Here is a 21,997-nt window from a genome sequence, read left to right as displayed (position 1 = left end):
CCCAACTCTGAATGACTCAAAAAATCATGATTATAACCACTCTGAGAGAAAAGAAAAAGAGCATATTAAAATCCTATTTGAAAATATAAACTTTCTAGCCAGTGGGCTTCATGCTGGAAATAAAAGCACTCTATCTTCTCAGTGGGTACATTTTAAAACTGATAGTACATATTTTTACTCATCATTAAATTCATAGACACAAGGACTTATCTGTCTCTACTCTTAAATTTAGTTCTGATACAAGTCAACTCAATGATACGATCTTAACGTAATCATAGAATTTTTTAAAGTGACAATGAATCATGGAACACTACATCAAAATCTAATGATGTATTGTATGGTGACTAACATAACAAAGTAAAATAAAATTTAATTAATAAATAAACAAATAAATAAATAAATTCAAGTCCCTAGGCAAAAAAAAAAAAAAAAAAAAAGACAACTTCAACCCTTCAGTGGTTTTTTTTCACGGCAGCATCTGGCTTATGCTGCCCTCTTCTGGACCACTGGTGGTATGGTCTTAAAAAATCCAAAGGAAAGATAAAAGATTCCCCTAATTCGTCCGAGTATTTTAGACTTGAAAAGAATTAGAAATTATCTCCTCTGAGACCCCCCTCTTTTTTCATCATCAAGAGAAAAATCAAAATCTAGAGACAGTTTCACTTACTCAAGGTTTCACAGCAATGAGTAACAAAGAAAATGACTAGAACCCATATTTTCTGAACTTGCCTGGCAGCATTCCCACAGATTTGGAATTTCAAAAAACCTTTTGAAAATAGAAACGCACATTTATTGAGTTCACAGACTTCCCTTAAATTCTGGAGACCTCTGAATGTTTTTAATATGTGCAATGATCAAGAAGAGCACTATATACTTAAATAAATCAATTAATACATACTTGAGTCAGATGTTCCTTAGCACCGAGGGCAAAATTGGGTGAGGACCATTTTTTTTTTTTTAAATTTTGAAAAGGAACAGTGGGCAAATTGTTTTGGCACCCAATGTGGTTCCTAAAGCAGAAGGAATGGTAAAATGATTTCACATTCCATGCCGATGAGGTGACAGAAGGAAACCAAGGACTGTAGAACACCATTAAGACTCACTGAGTTTCAAACTTGGCCTCAAGCTTCCACTGCCTCCAAGGATTCCCCACCAACAAAAATGTCTTCATTCTGAGAGCGCAGAGTTGTCACCTCAGGCTCCTGCTCTCATGTGCCAATATCTGAGGGTCTCAGTGAGGCATAGGTAAGACCCCATCCCTAATCCTTCCCCCCCAGACTCCTCTCTGAAGGGCAATGTCTGGCACAGCTCTTCCTATACCCAGCTGATCAATAAATCTTGATTGAGGGAGGTGGCAAAGTCCTCATTTTACCAAGAAACCTCAGAAGCATTAACAACAAGAACAATAATAATAAATGGACACCAGATATCAAGCACTTAACTATACTACATGCCAGGCACAATGTGAAGGACTTCCATGTTTGCTCTCAAAAAATGCTCTGCAGTAGATTCCATTATTGTTCTCACGGCACAGTGAGAATCCTGTGGCCTAGAGATGTCAGGTGACGTGCTCAAGTCATGAAGCTAGGAGAGGAGAGAGCAAATCTCAGAGCCAGGATTATCTACTTACAGAGCCCAAGCTCTTATCCTCTGAGCTTTATAGCCTTTGGAAAACATGGCAAGTGCTCATACACACTTGCTATGGAAAGATCAGTGCTGGAGAGTGAATGATCTTGCTATTTCATGGCACAATAGGAAGGATCCATTTGGAATGGAACACTAATCTTTGGCTGCTTTGGTGGATGCAGTTTCTGGAAAGGAGATTCTAACTATTATTATTGATGATGATGATGATGAGCACAATGTAAGCAGCCAAATGTGCATAAAACATTTTCACATTCATTATCACTTTTGAACTTCAAAAGGAATCTACTGATGGGATGCCTGGGTGGCTCAGTTGGTTAAGCACCTGCCTTCGGCTCAGGTCATGATCCCAGGGTCCTGGGATTGAGCCTGGCATCAGGCCCCCTGCTCGGCCAGGAGTCTGCTTCACCCTCTCTCTCCCTGCCCCTCTGCCCTGCTCATGATTTCTCTCTCTCTTTCTCTCTCTCTCTCTCAGATAAATAAAATCTTTTTAAAAAGTATTTTAAAAAAATAAATCTACTGAGGTAAGTAAACTTGGGCAGAATTATTGAAAGAGGCGGAACCTGAAACTCAGAGAGGTCCCATATCTTGCCCAAGCCTGCATAGCTAGTAATGATTGCTAGCACACGGTAAAGCCTTGCTCAGTGACAGTATCACAGCCAGCTAGGTTTATCTGAGGCATGATTATTGTTGATTGAAAACTTTTCCCAGTGATATCTGATTCCACATCCCATGTCTGCCCGCCCTCTGCTGTGCTGCTGAGCATCCCAGGGTTCACAAGTTGCAAGTGCAGGGAGGCTCTTGCCAAAGGGTATTAGTACCTTTAAGTCGATGACTTGATCACAGTGCAAGAACAGATGCTTCACCTCCTCACAGAACTAGCTCAGGTGTGCCATTTATCCTACCTGCTGGGAGACCAGAGATCTCTCCGGTGCCTAGCTCCATGTCAGAGGCACATTTTGGTCAGAGTGGTCACCCAGCTCACTTGGATATCCAGTAACGGGGACCCATCCTAGGACTGGCTCCCTGTTCTATTTCAGTGGCTGGCATCTTACTTCTTTTCCTCTCTGCTTGCTTCACCACGGTTGTACCTCTCTTAAAGCTTGGCAACGCTCTTTGTTCTTATTTGGTTGACCTTTCTGAAGGTGAGCGGTTAGATGTTAGAATTACACAGATTCAATCCCAACTTTATTAATGAAAAGATATCATTTGTACGGTTGGTAGAATAGAAATGCTATTGTGAGAAGAATCATGAGAATCCATTCTTTGTCCTTTGCCTTAATCCCCAGACTGCCGGCCTACCAACTGATTCGAGCCTGTGGACAGCGTGGCCATGAGAGATAAAACAAATCAGCTAATGCCTCGCAAAAAATGTTGACTTTGAAATCAACTACATCCAATTTCTTTCCTCCTAAAAAAAGGCATTTGTGAGTGAAAATGAGCTCTGCTTCATTCCCCTGCCTTCCCCTGGTCCTTCTGCTGAACTTGTACTGGAAATGGTAATTCCCCCTACAACTTCCTTATGTCCTTGATCAACCGAGGACCCAGAAAAGTGTCAAGTTCTGACACGGCTCGATTTTGTCTTTAATGAAATAGCACAGTGTAGGGGAAAGAGCTCTGCTTTGAGAGTCAGAAGGGAGTCGTACCTGGGACCTCATTCCCACTTCTCTTTGAAATTTTTATGCCTGTGCCTCAGTTTCCTTCTATGTAGAACAAGGAGTGTGCACTACACCAGCAAATCCTAAATGCCTTCTTGGGGCCAGGGATGGGCTGGCTTCAAAAGAATCTCCCGAAGAAGTTTGTAAGCATACAATTTCTTGGACCCACCCCCAGAGGTTCTAATTCTTTAAGTCTTGGGTAGACTAGAGCAATCTATATTTTTACTAAGCACCCTGGGTTCCAGGCCATGGCCAGGTCTGGTATACATGAACTAGATGACCTCGAAGTTCAAGGTCTTGGTTCTGTTCTCCTGTCCCCCTGGGAGGTCAACATGAGATCAGATTGCTCCACACCTTCATTTATTCTAGCTTCACTCCCTTTCCTCTTACCTCCATTTCTAGACCAAACCCTCATTTTTGACTGATTCCAGGACCAACCTTGCTCCATTCACTATCCCCTTCTCTAAATTATTCATCCTCAAACTTCTTGAAAGAACACCTAACATTATTCTTTAACAATTGCTCATCTTGGACTTCAGTGCCTCCACCCATAGAACTAACACTGTTCACCTAATGGTCCCCCTGTCACAGTTCACAGCCACCTAAGTGCTCATCCTACTTGACCAGCATTCTGAATTTCCTAATATTTGACTACACCCTCTATAATCTTTGTCAGGCCAACCCTCTCTGCACTCCTGGTCTCCTGGATGCCTTCCTACTTTTGTTGTCTCCCTCTCTGCCTCCTCTCCCAAAGTAGTTGTTACTTTATGGGCTTGTACCTCCTCATTTCCCTCTTCCTCTCACACAATATCTTTAGGTGATTCCACGGGAGCTTCAATTACCCCTGTGCTAATGAGACAATATAATAAGGTGCTTAAGAGTTCAGTTTCAAGAGCCAAAAGACCCAGGGTCCAAACCCTGGAAAATTTCTTTCTTTTTTTTTTTAAGATTGATTTATTTATTTTGGAGGGGGGAGGCCAGAGGCAGGGGAGCGGACTCCCCACTGAGCATGGACCCTGACCCAGGGCTCAATCCCAGGACCCTGCGATCAGGACCTGAGCTGAAATCAAGAGTCAGACGTTTAACCAACTGAGCCACCAAGGCGCCCCTCTGGCAAATTTCTTAACGTCTCCAAACTTCAGTTACTTTTCCTTTATAATGGACATAATAATAGAATCTTTCTCACAGATCCAGACAATGCCTAGCAATGAGACAATGCACCCAGGCCTAGTATATAATAGGCACTCAATAAGTGTCATTTATTATCAGTGATTCTCCAAGTTGTATCTACAGCCCTGAACTGTCCCTTATGAGATAATATGTATTAAAGTATTGGTTAAGTAGCAAGTCCCTGTTCAGCAATTAAAATGTGGATCACAGGAATTATTATTTGATCAGAAGTAGATGCCAATCATCAAAGACACCTATCCCCACCCAGGCATCCATAAGTCAACCCAGCTCCACATTTCCAACTGCTCATTAGGCATTCCTCAGGGGTCCTTTAAACTCCAGCTCTCCCAAACAGATTTCATCCTTCCTCCTGGGGTTCTTCACTTGTTAACCTGTCACATCGATCTAATCTCCCAAGTAAGGAGAGTCTGTCATCCTTCATTCTTACTCGGGTTACCAAGTCCTCTGGATCTTAACTCTGAAGTGGCTCTGACTCTGTCTCCTCTCTGTAGTTACTGCTGCCATCATTCTAGTCTAGACACTCATCCCTGGCCTGAATTATTACAGGAGACTCCTGGGTAGCCTCTCTGCCCCCAGGCTTGCTCTCTCTCATACATCTTCCACACTCTTACCAGAGCAATGTCTCCTAAAACAGAACTGGAAATGTCATTCCCTACCCAGAAAACATGAATTATTCCTTATACCCTGGAATAAAATCTAAATTCTTCAGCCCATCAATCAAGTCCTTTAAGAACCTAGGCCATTCCCCACTTCCCATCTCCATTAGATGAACCTGGACTATTAGACAATCTCTGAAGACTTCATGCTCTTATCAAGTCCTCCTCTCTTTGCTCATGCCATTCTGCCTGCCTGTTTACCCTTCCCTGAACAATGAAATGTTCTCATCCAAGGAGGAAACCTTTCCATACTTCGATCTCAAAACAACTGGATGATTGTTTGCTTTGCACGGCCTGTCCATCCCACTAAAGCATGACCCCTTGTGGAGCAGATGTTACAGCTTATTCACAGAGAGGCCACTCAATCAGCCATGTTCAATGAATGACACATTTGAAAAGCTTTTACCAAAAATCATGCTGCCTATTTCCACGTTTCCAAACCAAATGCCAAGATAAAGACAGAAAATCCTATCTCCAACCACTTTGTCCTCTGAGACTCCTTTGACTCCATGGAAAGGCCAGCTTGCTCTGGACCATGAAGCTTGGGATGACTTTGTAAAACAGAAAGATCCAGGAATAGAACAGAGCTTCCTAAAAGCATTCCCTCCCCATTCTCTCACCATCCTACCCTGGGACCAAGAAAAAGTTACTGTAAGAATCTTAAGAAAGGGAAAATGTTATTATTATCAAAGCATGTTCATTTTTTCTTAATTTTATTGGATTGACAGCAAAGTCCTCATGCATATATGGGTGCCTTAAATTTGAAATGGTTTGGTAGCTTTGACTTCATGCTAGTGATGGGTATAATGATCAATTTGGGGGCGGAGAAAAAGTGAATCCTAATACTTTAGGAGAAAATATGAAATCCCTCCTTGGGGAAGCTCTGTTGAGAGACAGTGGCTGCCAATCCTGGAGCAAAGGCCAACTACACATGGGATCGGGAGAACTGGCCTCTGGTCTCAGCTCTCTTCCCAAGTCACTGCAAGGCCTCTCAACTCACAAGGCTTTCACTGGTCTCAGTTTCCCATCTTCTCAGTTTCCTGGTTTTCCACAGACAACACCGCTCCCCAGGAGTTCAGAAACACAAGTTTAAACCCCCTGAAACCTGGGTGTGAGTCTCAGCTCTCCCCCTGTCTAGCTGTGTGATCTTGGGCAAGTCACTCTACATCTCTGAGCTCCATTTCTAGGCAGCCTTGGAGTGGATGTGAGGATTTGCCAGCCTGGGTAGGGCTTCCTCAGAGGATGTCTGCAGCAAACGCCTTAAAAGTGGAGGGGGCACTGAAGCAGGAGATACATACTTGGAGTTGTCTTATAAAAGGAATAATAACACGAATCTAGAAACTGTCCCACAACACACCCAACTACAGCTCTTTTTCCGGCATGACTTGGTTTCCAAGCCTCTATTATAGAGAGGAGCCTCCCTAGACTGAGCGATGTGAGAGAGACAAAACAGTTGAGAAACAGAAGACAAAAGGTGTCCAGAAGCAGGAATGAAACCAATAATTGGGAAATCCGAGGAGGATTTAAAAGGGACTCAGTGAAGAGTTTTCAGAATCTCACATTTCCTCCAATCGCGAGTAGAGAATTACTACCGTGAGATTTTAAAAACTTTTCTAACTTTCCCAAGTTTGTAATTTTGTCACTCATTGGCTGTTTCCCTGGTATGGTTAGCAGTTAAAAAAAAATCCTTAAACCAGAAAGTGTCTGTACTTCTAAGGAAGAGCAAGGCGGCTGGAAGCTGGTGGAAGTGGCCTCTTGTCATCCTGCCGGAGTGGCCTGCAGACGAAGGTGTGTGAGTGGGAAAAGCAGCAGATGTGGAAAGAAGAGAGGAGATAGGAATCCGGCAAGATGACTATCATTTACTAGCCACTAATTTGGTCCTAGGCGTCTGTCTCATGCATTTCCTCACTGAACAGTCCTATGAACCAAGTACTCCTATTACCGTCACTGTACATTTTGAGGAAACAGAGGTTGAGAAAAGGATAAAACAAGTAACTCACCTGAGGTTCTGGAAAAAAACAAAAAACAAACAACCCCCCTCCAAAAAGCAACCCCCGACACACACACAAAATGTCAGAGCTGGGATATAATCCTAAGACTTCAGACCCCGTGGTGAGTACTCAAAGCCCACTCAATGCTTCCTGGGAGACAGTGAGGAGAAAAGACTAGGAAGAAAGGATCGGAGATGTTACTGAGGCAGTAGAAGGACCAGAGGCATAATGAATGGAAGACTTAATCCCAGGCCTCATGGTGACAGCTTCAGGGTCCCTCCCCAGTTAGAGACTAGGTCCTAAGGGAACAATCTGGAACCATTTCACACATTCCTCCAGCCAAGCAAGAAATGAAATCAACCCTCAGGCTGGACAGAATGATTTGAGTTCCTAAGCACCTGGAGGGGTCAGAGTTTGTATTCCTTGAACAGATTCTCTTCAGTTGAGGGGAGAAAGCTATGAGAGTTTTTATTGTTGTTCGTTTGTGTTTGAATTGTGGTTCCAAACCATCTGGAGCTTTGCAGCTTTCCTGGAGAATCTCAAGAAATGTCCTAGACTATTCCCTCCAAAAAATGTGTGTGCACATATACACACAGAATTATATATGTAATTTCAGGGGGTTCATACCACACTCCACCCCATCCACAGACAACCCAGGAGCCCATGGCCACAGTTTAAAATCTTTGAGGTCTAGGTGTGAGTCCTAACTCTCCCTCTGCCCAACCGTGTAATCGTGGGCAAGTCACCCCACATCTCTGAACTCCATTCTAGGGAGCCATGGAGCGAGGATGAAGAATTGCCACTCTGGGTAATGCTAATTTTAGGGAATAATAATTTTGACCAGATCTTCTTTGGATTTAAACCAGCCCTCATCTATGGAAGGCTTGCCTTCCAAAATTACATGAAGAAATGAAGAGGGAATCAGGGATATTTAGCCAAGAAAAAAACTCACAGAAGCATGTGGGCTCCCAAATGGATTGAAACCATTTTCACAGGAATGAAGAAGTAGGATTCATTCTGAATTATTCTGTAAGTGGCTCCCGAGGGGAGTACTGGTTGGGGTGCGGCGGGGAGGGAAGCAGCTCAGCCTAGTGTCAGAGTGGCATCACAGTTGAACAGACACAGGTTAAAACCAGGCCGCCATTTACCAGCTAAGTTAGATAACTGTCATGGACTCTGAAACGGAGGTGACAATGGTATCTATCTCCTAGGATTTTGTGAAAAGCCAAATGAAGTAATGCGCTTAACATGCACAGTGTTAAAACAAAGAGAGACTTCAGTGGATGTCCGCTTCTCTAATAAAGTCTCTGACCCTCCATTTCTTTGTCTGTAAAATGGGGACATTATCTGTACCCGATCAGAAGGTCACTGTGAGATTTAAATCAGAAAATGCACATTAAACACCCTTAATACAGTACCTGACACATAATTAACTCCTCAGCAGGTGGGAAGTGCAATTATGATTACAAAGTTTTCGTGACAAAAACCAATGGGAAGAGAGGACAGTAAAGGAAATGAACTTAACCTTTTATTTCAAAAATGGAAGGCAAGGCCTTAAATGAAGGGGGGGAATTGGAGCGGGAGGTGAACCATGAGAGACTGTGGACTCTGAGAAACAAACTGAGGGTTTTAGAGGGGAGGGGGGTGGGGGGATGGGTTAGCCCGGTGATGGGTGTTAAGGAGGGCACGTACAGCGTGGAGCACTGGGTGTTATACGCAAACAGTGAATCATGGAACACTACATCCAAAACTAATGATGTAATGTATGGTGATTAACATAACAATAAAAAATTATTTAAAAAAACTAATGATGTAATGTATGGTGATTAACAATAAAAAATTTAAAGAAAAAAAAAAGAAATGCCTGATCCTGAGCAGGATCCTTTTGACATATAAAATATTATGGGGATACTTGAATGGGGAATGAAGACTGGTATAGTGATGGGACAATGTTAGTCTCCTGATTTTAGTAGTTGGATCGAGTTTATGTAGGTGAATGACCTTGTTTGTACAAAACATATCCCAAAGTATCCAATAATGATTGGATTAGGTTGATAACCTATTCTATGTTTATTTAGGGAAAAATAAAGTTCTTTGTACTGTAAAAACAAAAAACAAAAAAAAACTAATGATGTAATTAATGTATGGTGGTTAACATAATAAAATAAATTTTAAAAATAAAATAAAAATTTAAAAAAAACGGAAGGCAAGACAAAAAAAAATATAGATATATATATATATATATCTATATATATATATCTATATATATCTAAGAGCAGGGACTCAGAGCTAGACTTCCTGCATCTGGCACCTGAGAGCAGTGAGGCCTTGGGAAAGTTGCACAAAGTAGGGATATGAGCATCTGCTAAAGAAGAATTGAATGAAGTGACCCATGAGAAGAGCTTGGCTCTGCACCAGCACATAATACGCGTTCAATAAATCCTGGTTTCTTCCATAATAAGTAAAGGTAACACAGAGATAGGCCTTCTTATAACAAGTTCCTCTTCAGCAGTGCAGCCTTTAGTGGCTGCGAGTATTCTCTCTCCTCCGGGATTTATCAAGGAAGAGAGAAATGAAATTACCAGGGATATTACAAGAGAGGGTAAAACATCAAGATGACCCCTTGTTCCCTTGCAATTCAATGTAAGATGGTTTGAGATTTAAATGGACTGAATGATAGATAACATTTTGAAAACTCCTTGCCCACCCTCCATCGTTTTTCTAGTTGCTACCTTCTCTTCTGCCAGAAAATAGCCCCCCACCCTCACCCCATGCCATGGACAAAGAAAGTTTAGATCTTGGGCATCTAGTTTCCCTTCAGTTCACAACAACTAGTCCAGATTTTCTGTCTTCCTGCTGGATGAGGGGGTGCATGCCAAAGCTTTTCAACATTAGATCACCCTAACATTTCATTTTGATTTATACTCTTCCTACAAAACGTATCCCCCTTTCACTCACTCTTGTCTCTCCCCTCTGATTGTGTCTTCTGAGCTTTTGTGAGTAATGTCCCATTGCCTCCTTCACAGAGTTAAAGAACTACCATTTTCTGGCTAATAAACATATAGAAAGACACTTAAACTCTTTGTTAATCAGAACAACAAAAGCATAAGATGACTTTTTTTTTCCTGGGGAGATCGAAAAAGATTAAACAAATGGTCATATCAAGTGTAGGGAGGATGTAGCAAAGCGGACACCCTGTGGATGGGAAAATAAATTGGCAAACCCTTTCTGGAAGACAATTTTGTGATGGTTATTAAATTTAAAAGTGCACATTTTCTTTCAGCAGAGCATTTTTCCTTCTGGGTCACCCCCCTAGTGAGAGAAACACCAGCATAGACACTTAAGGAGACACTCACATACCAGGATGTCCCCTGCAAACTACTTATGGTAATGAGATATTAGAACAACCTCAATGTCCCTTAGTGGGTGACGGATACTATAAGTATCCATAGTATAAAATACTATACAGCAATTTAACATAATGATGCAGATCTACATGGACTGGAAAAGAAAGTGGTCCAATATTGTAATGTTAGGTGAACACAACAAAGTGCAGAAGGCTGCGTACACTAGGAGAGAATTTTTTTAAAAAATCGACACACAAAACAAAACTGCATTTTTCTGTATCTATACACGCACATAAGCAATAGAAAAAAGATCTGAAGAATGCTCATCTTCAACTAATAACAGTGATTATCTCAGAAGAAGGGCTGGGATTCAAGACAGGGAGTCAAAGAGCATGATTTTCTACTCTTTTTATGCATCCCTAACAAAAATACATTAGTGCAGTATTTGTGCAATCTACCATAAATTACTAATTTTTTTTTTAATGAATGAGTGATTTTCTGGCATTTCTAACTTCAAGACAGAAGCAGCTAAGGAAGAAGGGGAATCCCAACAGAGGGGTTTCAGAAATGAGGCAGAGGAGGGAAGAAGCCAGCTTGGATGCTGTTTGCAGGTTTCACTTTCATCCTAGCTTGTGGGAAAATGGAGGATGTGACCACAATGGAACCAAAATAGCCGAATCCCAAGACAAGCAGGAACATGACAGATCAGATCATTCCCACGGTCAGACAAAACCACCCTCAGGAGCACAGCCCCTTACCTCTTGTCTGAGGAAAAGTCACAGAGTCACTCATTTCCCACGTTGACTCCTGGGATGTTGACTGGAGAAACCAACCTTTGGACTCTGGGGGAAAAAAAAAAAAAGGAAAAGAGAAAACAAACTTCAGTAAACATCTGTCATTTTTATTTTTGGTGCCTCACTGTCCCCCTAAACTAACTTCTGTCATAAAAAAGAAAAGAAGAGCTAATTAATGTTTACTGAGCATTTAGTACATGCTGGACAGTGTTCTAAGTGATCTACACGCATCCTCTCATTTTATCCTCAGAAAGAGACACAGGATAGGTGTTATTATTAGTCCCATTTTACCAGTGTGGAAGCCAAGGCCCAGAGAGAGAAAATAACTTTCCCAGAGTCACACAACAGATAAGAAGCAGGACTTACACCCAGGCAGTGTGATGCCAGAACACACACATGACCCCCCCACCCATACTAGCTCCCTATGTTGTACTAACACAAGAATTGATTGATTTTTTTTTTTACTCCATAGATATCCACTTTCTTCTACTTGATTATAAGCCCCATTAAGTAATATCTACCACTTGAGCACTTAGTAACATGCCAGGCACCCACCTTCAGCCATCATATGCATGAAGTTATACAACCCTCCAACTCACCTGGGAATAAACCAAGGCCAGAGACCCTTGGCAAAAAGGAGTAGAACAGGGAGCCAAGGCTGGGCAGTTCTCTCTAGCACCCCCATGGATGAGAATCATGCCTTATTTTTAGGGTATTCTCTGCCCTTTGGCTCTAGTAAATACGTAAAGAAGGCTTGAGGGATAGATGAAAGGTCACATGAATGAAAGAATTCTCCCTCTACTACAGAAAGCTAGTGAGTCAAGTGAGAACATCCCTCAAGGGGATCCACAAAGATCATTGTGCTTGGAATTAGGCCGAGACAGCTAAGCACTAGCTCGCCTAGAATGGAAAGGCAAATATTCCAAAGATGTGCTACCATGAAGAATTGCTCAAACAAATCAAGGTCAGTCCCAATTTCTCCCTGCCTACCTCCCTTTCTCTCTCAAAGCCACAAGAATGAATGAGCCACAGATGCTGTCCAATTTGTCCTAGGTGGGGCTCATGGCACACAGAACCCAAAAGTCATCTCTAATCATCTAATTCAACAACACTTTACTGTCCTCAATGTAGGAAATGAGGAAAAGAAAAAGAAAGCAAGTGTCCACATATCTTTGGATATAAGTAAGGTAGTGTTTCCAGAAGTCACCTCAGTGCTTCTCTCAGGATCACTGGAGAGAAAGAAAGTTTCTGACTCTGGAAGAGAAAAAAATTCAATAAAAGGGAGCAAAAAATAAGTGTTTGTGCTGAGTGGTGGGATTCAGGGCTATTTTTATAGTTGTCTTTGTGCTTTTTTATATATTTCAGGTTTTCTTCAAGGATTGCAAGTAATTTTTAGGATCAAGGGGAGTAAAATACAAATGTTATATTTTAGGATGATTATTTTAAAGGCCAAAAGAATAAAAAATACATACAAAAATTGACTGGGTTATGGTTCATGGACTTTAGGTGACTACTCAGAATATAACAGAATTAGCCAATTCAATATTGTCAGGCTATTTAAACTATCGAGGCCTTACTGAGGCAGCTGAGACACCTAAGAAAGGCTTCACGCTGTCTCTTAATGATTTTCCAATATTCTTACATCAGAATCAGAGGTTGAAACATGGTGGGAGCTTTGGTAAGCCCCGTTAAGTAATGGAGCTAGTAACTCAGTGAGGTTACAAGATGCAGGATCAAAAAGGATTGGGGGGAGGGGGGAGGAAAGGAACAGAATGGAAGGGAGGGAGGGAGGGAAGAAAAAAAGGAAGAAGAAATAAGGGTAGAACTAGTTCATCATCAAGGACTATTTTAAGACATCTAGAGGCCTTTCCTCAATGCCTAGGCAGAGACTTAAGCCCTGGCAGACTGAAACTGGATTCTGACCCCGGGTGACATTTCCTGGTTCTTCAATAAATATCTCTAAGATTCCTGGAAGGTCAACTGGAGAACCAAAAAAAAAAACAAAAAACTGACTTTCAAAAAAAAAATAGGGGGAAAAAGAAATGATAAAACAGAGAAAAGGAACAGGTTAGTGAAACCACATCCTCACTGACACCCCCACACACAAACACATGCACACACACAGTTATAAACTGAATTATATTCCCCAAAATTCATATGTTGAAATCCTAACCCCCAATACCTGAGAATGTGGCCATATTTGGAGAAAGAGGTAATTAAGGTAAAATGAGGTTATATGGATGGGCCCTAATTCGATATGAGTGGTGTTCTTATAAGAAGATAAGTTTAGGTCACACACGTTCACAGAGGGAAGACCATGTGAAAACACAGGGAGAAGGTGATCATCTTAAGCCAAGGAAACAGTCCCCAGAAGAAATCAACCCTACTGACACCTTTATCTCAGACTTCTAGCATCCAGAACTGTGAGAAAATAGATTTCTGTTGTTTAAGTCCCCCAGTCTGTGGCATTTGTTATGACAGTCCTAGCAAACCAGTACGTACACACACACACACACACATACACACACACACACTGAAACCAAAGAGCAAGTCTCTGGACTGCCCCATTCAGTAAAAAGAACCCTGTTTCAAGGGACCCAAGATACATCTGACTGGCAGAAGGGAAAGAATGGCCAAATGTACCACGTACCTGCAGTGAGGGTGGGCCCTTCCATGGAAAGCTCAGTGGTTGGAAGCACTGTGGTGGCTTCAAAAAGAAAGGTTGATGTTGCTGGAGGGTATGTCATTGCCACTGTTGTGAGGGCAGTGGTGGTTCTTGTCTGAAGTCGTGTTCTGGTTGTGAGCTCAGGTATAGTCATAGCTGTTGTTGGAAGCACAGCTGTGGCTGTCGTCAGAGCAGTGGTGGTGGTTGGGAGACGCGTTGTTGATGGCCTGGTTGCTGGGGCTGTAACCAATGGAAGATATGTCTGGTACCAAGCAGAGACGGAGGAAAAGGGAAAGCATACAAATATATGTGGGATCTGTCCATTTCTCTCCATTTCTGCTGCCTCACCTGGTCCACTGACCTGGACCACTGTAATGCCCATGGAAGTTGGGTTTCTTACCTCTACTCTTGGCCTTTCTGATCTGTTCTTCACACATTGGTTAAAATAATCTTTTTAAATGACAAATAATTATGTCAGTCCCCTGCTTAAAACTTTTTACTGGGTCCTCCGTGCCCTTGCGATAAAGGACCCAATCCCCAACCTTGGCCCACAAAACTCTATCTGATCTGGCTCTTTCTTTACCATCTCATGTCTCCACTCTACTCTTCTTGCTTTTCCCCAGCCCTGTGACCTTTCTTCATCTCTCTGAACAGTGACCTCACACTGGAGGGACTTCATACCTGTTGCTTCCTAGCCTCTCCCTTCATTAGGCTGACTCCTACTGAGCCCTCTTGTTGCAGCTAAAAGGACACCCATATTTGGCAATCGCAATTAGGTTTCTTGGTTTTGCACTTTACCTTGGTTTTCATACTTTACCTTCACAGCATTTATTGCATTTTGTAACTGCACATTTTATCTGATGATTATGGTTTAACACCTGTTTCTCCCACGAAACTGTAAGCTCCATGAGGGGAAATCTGGTATTTACTTTGTTCTCTGCTACAAATCTTATACCTACCCCAGTGTTGGGCACATAGTAGGTTTCCAAAAACATTGCATCAATGAGCAAATGAACAATTGCATCAAAAATGAGCCCAAACATAAAATTTCAGTCAAGCAAGATGAAGCTCTAGAGCTCTGCTGTACAACATCATACCTGTAGTTAACAATAATATATTATACACTTGAAAATTTGCTGACTTAGAACTCATCTTAGACGTTCTTTCCACAATAAAATAAAATTAAAATCTTAAAAAAGTGCGCCCGAAGTACGCAACGTGGGGTGAGAATATAGTCTCTTTCAGATATTAAAGATAAGATTATGCCAACACCACTCACCCCTAACATTTGAATTTGGGTTCATCAGCCACTGTTATTCTATATGTGCTACCCTCTCTTAAATATGACAAATTTCAATTAACTCTAACAGATTCCAGTGAGCTTAGAAATGACCCATAGCTATTGAGTTCAACAAGTATTTTATAAAATAATAGCTGGTTATACCAGGCTTGAAAAGAGAAAGCTTGGATTGCATCATTTAACTTCAATAAAACTTCAATAAATCAGAAAAATACTTCTCTATCACAAAGGCACTTTTCGAGAAAAATACACTAATGTGTATGAAAGTTCTCTAATGAGAAGATCCATATAAATTATTCTCAAAGTTTAGAGTGCATTGGAGTCACCTGAGAATCTTGTTAAGTATGTGGCTATAAGCATATGACCTTGCCTCCCAGGATGCCTACCCAGTGAGGAACAAAGCACAAGAATCTTCCATCTTTGATGCAGGTTGAACACAGAGCTTACTCTGAGAGGCTCCATTCCAAACAAGCAGGAAAGCTGATTACTGTTAGCATAATTCAACCATAGGCTGCCTTCCATGCAGCTCAAATCTTTAAGAGTTGCGCCCTATTCCAATTTCATCAAAAGCAACTAATAGTAACAGAAGGAAAGGCCACCTAAAAACTGTTATGACTGTCTCCAAATCTCACACCCTTTCCCCTCTGCTGGAAGTCACAAACTATTGGCTGATGGACTGAAGCTGACCCATGGATATATTTTATTTTGTTTACATGGTAGTTCTTTTTTTAATCTTTGCCAACATGCAAAAATCAATGTCATGCCCATAAAAATTGGGAGATCCGAAAGCACTGCACATAAATTTCTGCAAACTGGCAATCTCCTAGATAAGAATCAGATGCCCTCTGCACATTGACCCTGCAATTCCCTGCTTGTTTTCTCCATATACCCTCCACTCATTCATTTCTCAGGTTTTCTTGGCCCCCATGGGCATTTGCTCCATCCTGTGGCTCCTCTAGCCATAGAGACACAGCTTAGATTTAATCTGCCCACTCATGCTTAAGCACCTACAGCCTCCCCAAAACCACCCACTGAATCCATTCCCCATTAACTGTTAGATCCCTCCTTCCACAGACAGAAGCCCCTTCGTGCACGCACCTCTCCTCAACTGCAGGCGAATGTTCTTCTTCACATCATTGAACCAGCCAGGGACCTCTATGCGGCAGCAGTACATACTGCTGTCACCTTCATTGGTGTTGAAGATGGTCAACGAGACATTGCCTCTCCAGATACTGCCCTGAAGATCATATTTTGGTGACTTCCTGGATAATACCCTCATCCCATTGGTGTGGAGAAGCTCCTCGCTGCATTTGGATTTAGGACACTCACCCTTGCCCCAGCACATGCTGTTCCTGCTGCGAGACCAGGATGAGTACTTACAGGGCAAAGTCACCGTCTGACCCAAATACGCTCTCACAGTCTCTGGTGCAGGTGAAGCTGTGAGGAAAGATGAGAAAAATAGACTGTGTGGTTCTAAAATCTCTCAAATATGCTACACAGTGTTTGTGTAGAACAATGCTTCCAGGATGATGAAAAGAGTTATAGTGTATATCTTTTTAGCCTAATTCTGATGTGCCCTTAGCTGTTGCTGAGTCCCTAACTCCACACCCTTTTGTCCCCTAACGGGAGACAGTTGACCCACATGAGTGTCTGAGTGTCTGAACTCGTCTCCACAACAAGACGTTTTGGCTGATTTAAAAACTCTGATCTTGGGGCACCTGAGTGGCTCAGTTGGTTAAGCATCTGCCTTCGGTCAGGTCATGATCCCAGCCCGCATCAGGCTGTCTGCTCAGCTTCTCCCTCTCCCTCTGCCCCTCCTCCCTGCTCGTGCTCTCTCTCTCTCTCATTCTCTATCATATAAATAAATAAAATCTTTTTAAAAAATAAAATAAATAAAAATACCATTCAATAAACAAAAAAATTCTCCAGTGAAAAGGCCAACTCTTTAATCCAATTCCACTAACTCATATGAGCAGATCCCAAACCAGCACTCTACCCACTGTATCTCAATAAGCAGTGAGCATGTACTACAGACCCAAATGCCTCAAATGGGACTCCCTCCGCCCTCCAACCCAGAGAATGCTATGGTAGTAACATAGGCTGTTGAACTACATTCTATTTTCCTTCTCTTCTTTCAGTACTGGATAGAAATTAATTGCTCTGGACCATTTATTTGTTGTTAGAGAATATGAAGTTAGGTGGAGTATGAAAACATTTTTAATGTTAGAACTGGAAGGGACCACAGGAATTAGATAGAATGGCAGCTGTGACATACAGAAATGCTGGAAGCTTAGTCCTACCAAATTAGCTGTGTGAGATGGGAGGTATCACTATTTCTAAAATGAAGTAGTCATCTTTGCCAGCTTTGGCTGCTCATCAGCATGACCTGGGGAGCTTGTTAAAAATGGAAATTGTATTGTCCAACCCTGAACCAGAATCTCTGAGGCCAAGACCCATGGAAGAAATATGCAATAAGCAAATTCTCCAAGTCATTCTGATGTCGCTTGCTACTCACAGTGTTTGAGGACCACTAGACAAGCTCTTCTAAGATAACTTCCATCTCTGAGAATCTGAAACATTTTCACTGCTGCAAATATCAAGCCCACTGGTTTAACAGAGTATCAGCAATTGTTCTAATTCCCCACCCCCCAAAAAAAGCTATTGAAGACAGGCTGAAGCTCCAGATCATCAGGACTCCATCCTGCTCCCACTGGGGTACATAGATCCTGCTTATTGTTTTCTCCAATGTAACTTCCTGTGAGACTCTCCATTCACTAATTTTGTGGACCCATTTGGCTCAGTTGTATAAGACATGGCCAGCAGTACCAGGTTCCTCTCTGACTCAGGTGTCAGGAATGTCCACATATCCCTCTCTAGAAGAAGGTGAGCACAAACCCTAAGAGTCACCAAATTCAGACCAGCCTGGAGCCTTTCCTGAAATCACAGTTTCTTCATTTTGTTGTAGTAGAAATGTTTCAATGATCGTAAATGCTCTGGAAGTCTCTTTTGCCCACCATGAAACAAGGAAAAATAAATAAATAAGAAATTCATTGTCATCACATTTACCTATATTAGCAACACAGAACATATGCTCCTAAAACTAGTAACTCCTACAATATGAGCTTGTCCTATATTTGGAAGATTAATAACAAATATGTGTAGGAATTATTTCTGCTGGAAATTGGACAGTTTATTTTTCCAGTATCATAGTATAGAAGGAGACATCCTACCACTCAGGAGGAAAAGACCAGATAGGGGCGCCTGGGTGGCTCAGTCGTTAAGCATCTGCCTTCGGCTCAGATCATAATCCCAGGGTCCTGGGATCGAGCTCTTCATCGGGCTCCCTAATGGGCAGGAAGCCTACTTCTCCCTCTCCCACTCCCCCTGCTTATGTTCCCTGTCTCACTGTGTCTCTGTCAAATAAATAAATAAAATCTTTAAAAAAAAAGAAAGAAAGAAAAGAAAAGACCAGATAGAAAAATTGACAGCAGACAAAACAGACATAGATGAGGAAATGTGAGCAGCCGGCAAATTTCACCTGGAAGACAGGCAAAATTTTAGAATGCCGATGATATTAAGGTTGGCCAGACAGGGACTTAGGAAATGACATAGACTACTGGAGTATACTGGAATAAAGTAGGAGGTTAATTGGTAAGCCACACTGTGGGGCAATCTGGCAGTTTCCATTAATACTGAACATGCGTGTATCCAAGCTAAGTCTTAGCAATTTCGTGTTTTGTTATGCACCCTAGAAAAACACACATGCAAAGGAAACCTATTTGTAAATGTTTGCTGCAGCTTTCATGTATATGTGAATGAAATGAACAATGTGTGCATGGGGAATGGCAAAACTATGGCATACACATTCCAAGGAATCATGAATGAATCATTCATTCCCTGTAACCGTTCCAAGGTTAGTAAAAGTAGAGTGATCTATATCAGTTGACATGAAAACTCCAAGCCCTATTAATATATGAAAAGGGCAAATTCATAACAATACATAAAATATAAAAGCATCTGTTAACATAAATAAAACAGTTTGCATTTTTTTTTTTTTTTTTGTGGGCACAGACGAATGAAGGTAAATACATAGAAAAGTGTCTGGTGAGATATACACCTAACTCATTGTACGAGTCACCTCCATGATCAGAGAAAAGGAACTGGGGCTGGAAGTAGTAGTCAAAGGGATTTTAGCTTTATAATGGCTATTATTTTTTCACCAAGGGTGTTTCTGTATCACTGATCTAATTAAAAATTAATATTAAAAAAAGGAAGCAGGCAATTTGGTGCAGCAGAAAAACACCCATTAGGCTTATGTTGTAAACCTCATTCTGCCAGTTACTGCTTTTGTGTTCTTGGAGGAAAGCCACAATAATCCTGACCTCATTATCATCAAAAGACAAAGGAGATATATAATACATGCTTCAGGAATAGTTCTGAGGTTCACATGAAATGAAGTATCAAATACCACATGAAATTAATAAAGTACAGGTACAAGTAACCAAGCATTTCAGAATTTAGAAATACGATGAGAAACCTGTTCCTTGCTGTTATAAAAATATCTTGGAGTACAGGAATCATTGGCATCAGGTCAATTCCCCTCTTTGGAAATTACCCAGGATGGTAGGTGCAATGAAGGTTCTGGTGCCCGCTGGTTTCCTTCTCCAGCTGGTGACCTCAAGAAAGGTCCTTTACCAACCTGGGTTTCAGTTTCACCATTTACAGAATAAAGGGTTTCATCCCACATCTTTTTTTTTTTTAAAGATTTTATTTGTTATTTATTTGAAAGAGAGAGAGAGCACGCACACAAGCAGGGGGAGGAGGGGCAGAGGGAGAGGGACAAGCAGGCTCCTCCTGACACAGGGCTAGATCCCATGACCCTGGGTTGAAGGCAGATGCTTAACTGACTGAGCCACCCAGGCACCCCTCATTCCACATCTTTTAAGAGCGTCTCCAGCCCTGATTGATCTTTGGTAATTCTGAGCAGTCACTCTCTTCTGAATTGGTCATTTTAGAAAAGGCACAAATGAACAGCACCAACAGACCATTCTCCAGGTGCAGCTTCCTTCAAGTAGGATTAGAGAAGGCCACACAATCAGTGTCCAGCCAGTGGCAGGGAATGTGGACCTAGACTCCAGCAACCTTCAGCATAATAAAACCTCCATACCTCAACATACTCAGGACAAGATAAAGACCAGTGAAGACACAGATAAAGAAAGTGACAGGAACACCTTCATTCTGTGAACTCCTACAGAGTCTGGGGAGAGAGGCAGTTAAATGATCAGTTACTACAGGGAAATAAGTTCTCTGATGAATGACTCCATAGGAGATAGGAACTCAGAGCAGAAACACCTAAACCACTCCAGAGGCTCTGGGTGCTCAGGAAAAGCCTCACTTGGGTGGAGACCTAAGAATGCATATAGTTTCAGAGGAAAGAAAGGCAGAAAAAGGTCAGCATGACAAAGTTTTGAAGGTAAGAGAGAACACATTTGTTTTCCTTGGAATGTGGGTGTTTTCTCATGCAGCATATTGGAAAGATCATGTGCAAATAACTATAAACTTTTAAAAGTGCTAGGGACATTAGAGACTATCTAGTTCTAGAATCATGGATTGTTCAAACTGGTCTTACCAAAGTCCCTCATTTCATACATAGAAGAGCCAGAGCAATTTCAACAGCTTCCTAATGTTAATGGTTAGTGACTGAGACACAACTGCAGCTCAGTGTAGAGCATTTTGCCCTATGCTGCCAGGATGCAGAAGTCTAAGCTGGCCCAAATTGAGTGTGTACATCTGTATCATCCAAAACCTGGAAACAATGCATAGAAAAGAAACCTCACCTTGAAGCCTCATCCCCAGCAAAATAAAACAAACAAAAAGCAAACTATAACTCCTGAAAATCAAGAGGAAAAAATAAGAATTATAAGAGCACTTGTAGAACAAATTCCCCAGGCTCCAACTGTGCTAATAACACCTGCAGATGAAATTCCTTTTCCGCATTTCATCTGACCCCTTGTGTTTCTTCTTAAATGGTCATTTCTGATATGAACACAAATTATCCCATCCTAAAACTCCAAAACCAGTCATAGGATAAAATCCTGTGTAACAAGGAAGGGGAGAGACCCTACAAAGAAGGAAGCCTGGAAGGAAGGAGGAATGAAGCAGGCTTCTGCTCTACCGAGGCTGAATCAGCCATGAGAATCCATCACAGGATGCCAAGCTATCCAGGGACTCCTGCATGGAAGGATTCAGAACACTTACTCAGAGAAAGCCGCCCAAGCTCAATCAGCAGCCAGAGAATAAGAGGCCCTTTGGACATTTTGATGGTTGGCAGGCCCCAGGAGTCTGTCTGTCTGTCCAAAGCCCATTTCTTATACTCCAGCAAATGCTGACAGGGCAGGACCTTTTAGTTTCATTTCTCTTTCTGCCTCATAATCTTCCCTTTCCCCCTCCTGAATGGTCTCCCTTAATCTGGGAGTATGATAAAATGTGCTGAGCACTTTTCTCCTGGCCACCAGCATATGTACAAATGTGTACATGGATAGTGAGGTTGCACCTGTATTCCTTTGTCCATGCATATCAAGGAATTTCTACCTGTGTGTTAGTATCCATGCATGTGCTTCTGTGTATGTGCATGTGGGAGCTGTGCTTGAGCTACGGTCCTCCTGGCTACTGTGCAGCTCAGAATAAAATGCAATGAAGTCTCCTCACTGGCAGCTGTTTACACATAGAATCCTCATAGGGGCCAAAGGAA

General features: G+C 41.9%; 1 protein-coding gene and 1 pseudogene across 3 annotated transcripts in view; one reads left to right on the top strand and one right to left on the bottom strand.

Annotated features, from left to right (window-relative positions):
* Positions 1-21,608, bottom strand: part of TIMD4 (T cell immunoglobulin and mucin domain containing 4) — a 43,439-nt gene extending 21,831 nt beyond the window's left edge. For all 3 annotated transcript variants that reach the window (XM_025867159.2, XM_025867161.2, XM_073890565.1), the window contains exons 1-4: positions 21,505-21,608; positions 16,345-16,683; positions 13,932-14,186; positions 11,246-11,329 (exon numbers count right to left, since the gene is read on the bottom strand). In XM_025867159.2, the coding sequence (XP_025722944.1) occupies positions 11,246-11,329; positions 13,932-14,186; positions 16,345-16,683; positions 21,505-21,562 (736 nt within the window). In that variant the 5' untranslated portion in view covers positions 21,563-21,608. The remainder of the gene's footprint in view (positions 1-11,245; positions 11,330-13,931; positions 14,187-16,344; positions 16,684-21,504) is intronic.
* LOC141372427 (U4 spliceosomal RNA) lies at positions 2,278-2,357 on the top strand (annotated as a pseudogene).
* Positions 21,609-21,997: the final 389 nt, after the last annotated feature.

The sequence above is a fragment of the Callorhinus ursinus genome, unplaced genomic scaffold (genome assembly GCF_003265705.2).
Source record: "Callorhinus ursinus isolate GAN/ISIS: 27379988/994484 unplaced genomic scaffold, GSC_fseal_2.0 scaffold3, whole genome shotgun sequence".
NCBI lineage: Eukaryota > Metazoa > Chordata > Mammalia > Carnivora > Otariidae > Callorhinus > Callorhinus ursinus.
Note: the sequence above shows the minus strand (reverse complement) of the source record. Positions and strands in the feature narration are given on the sequence as shown.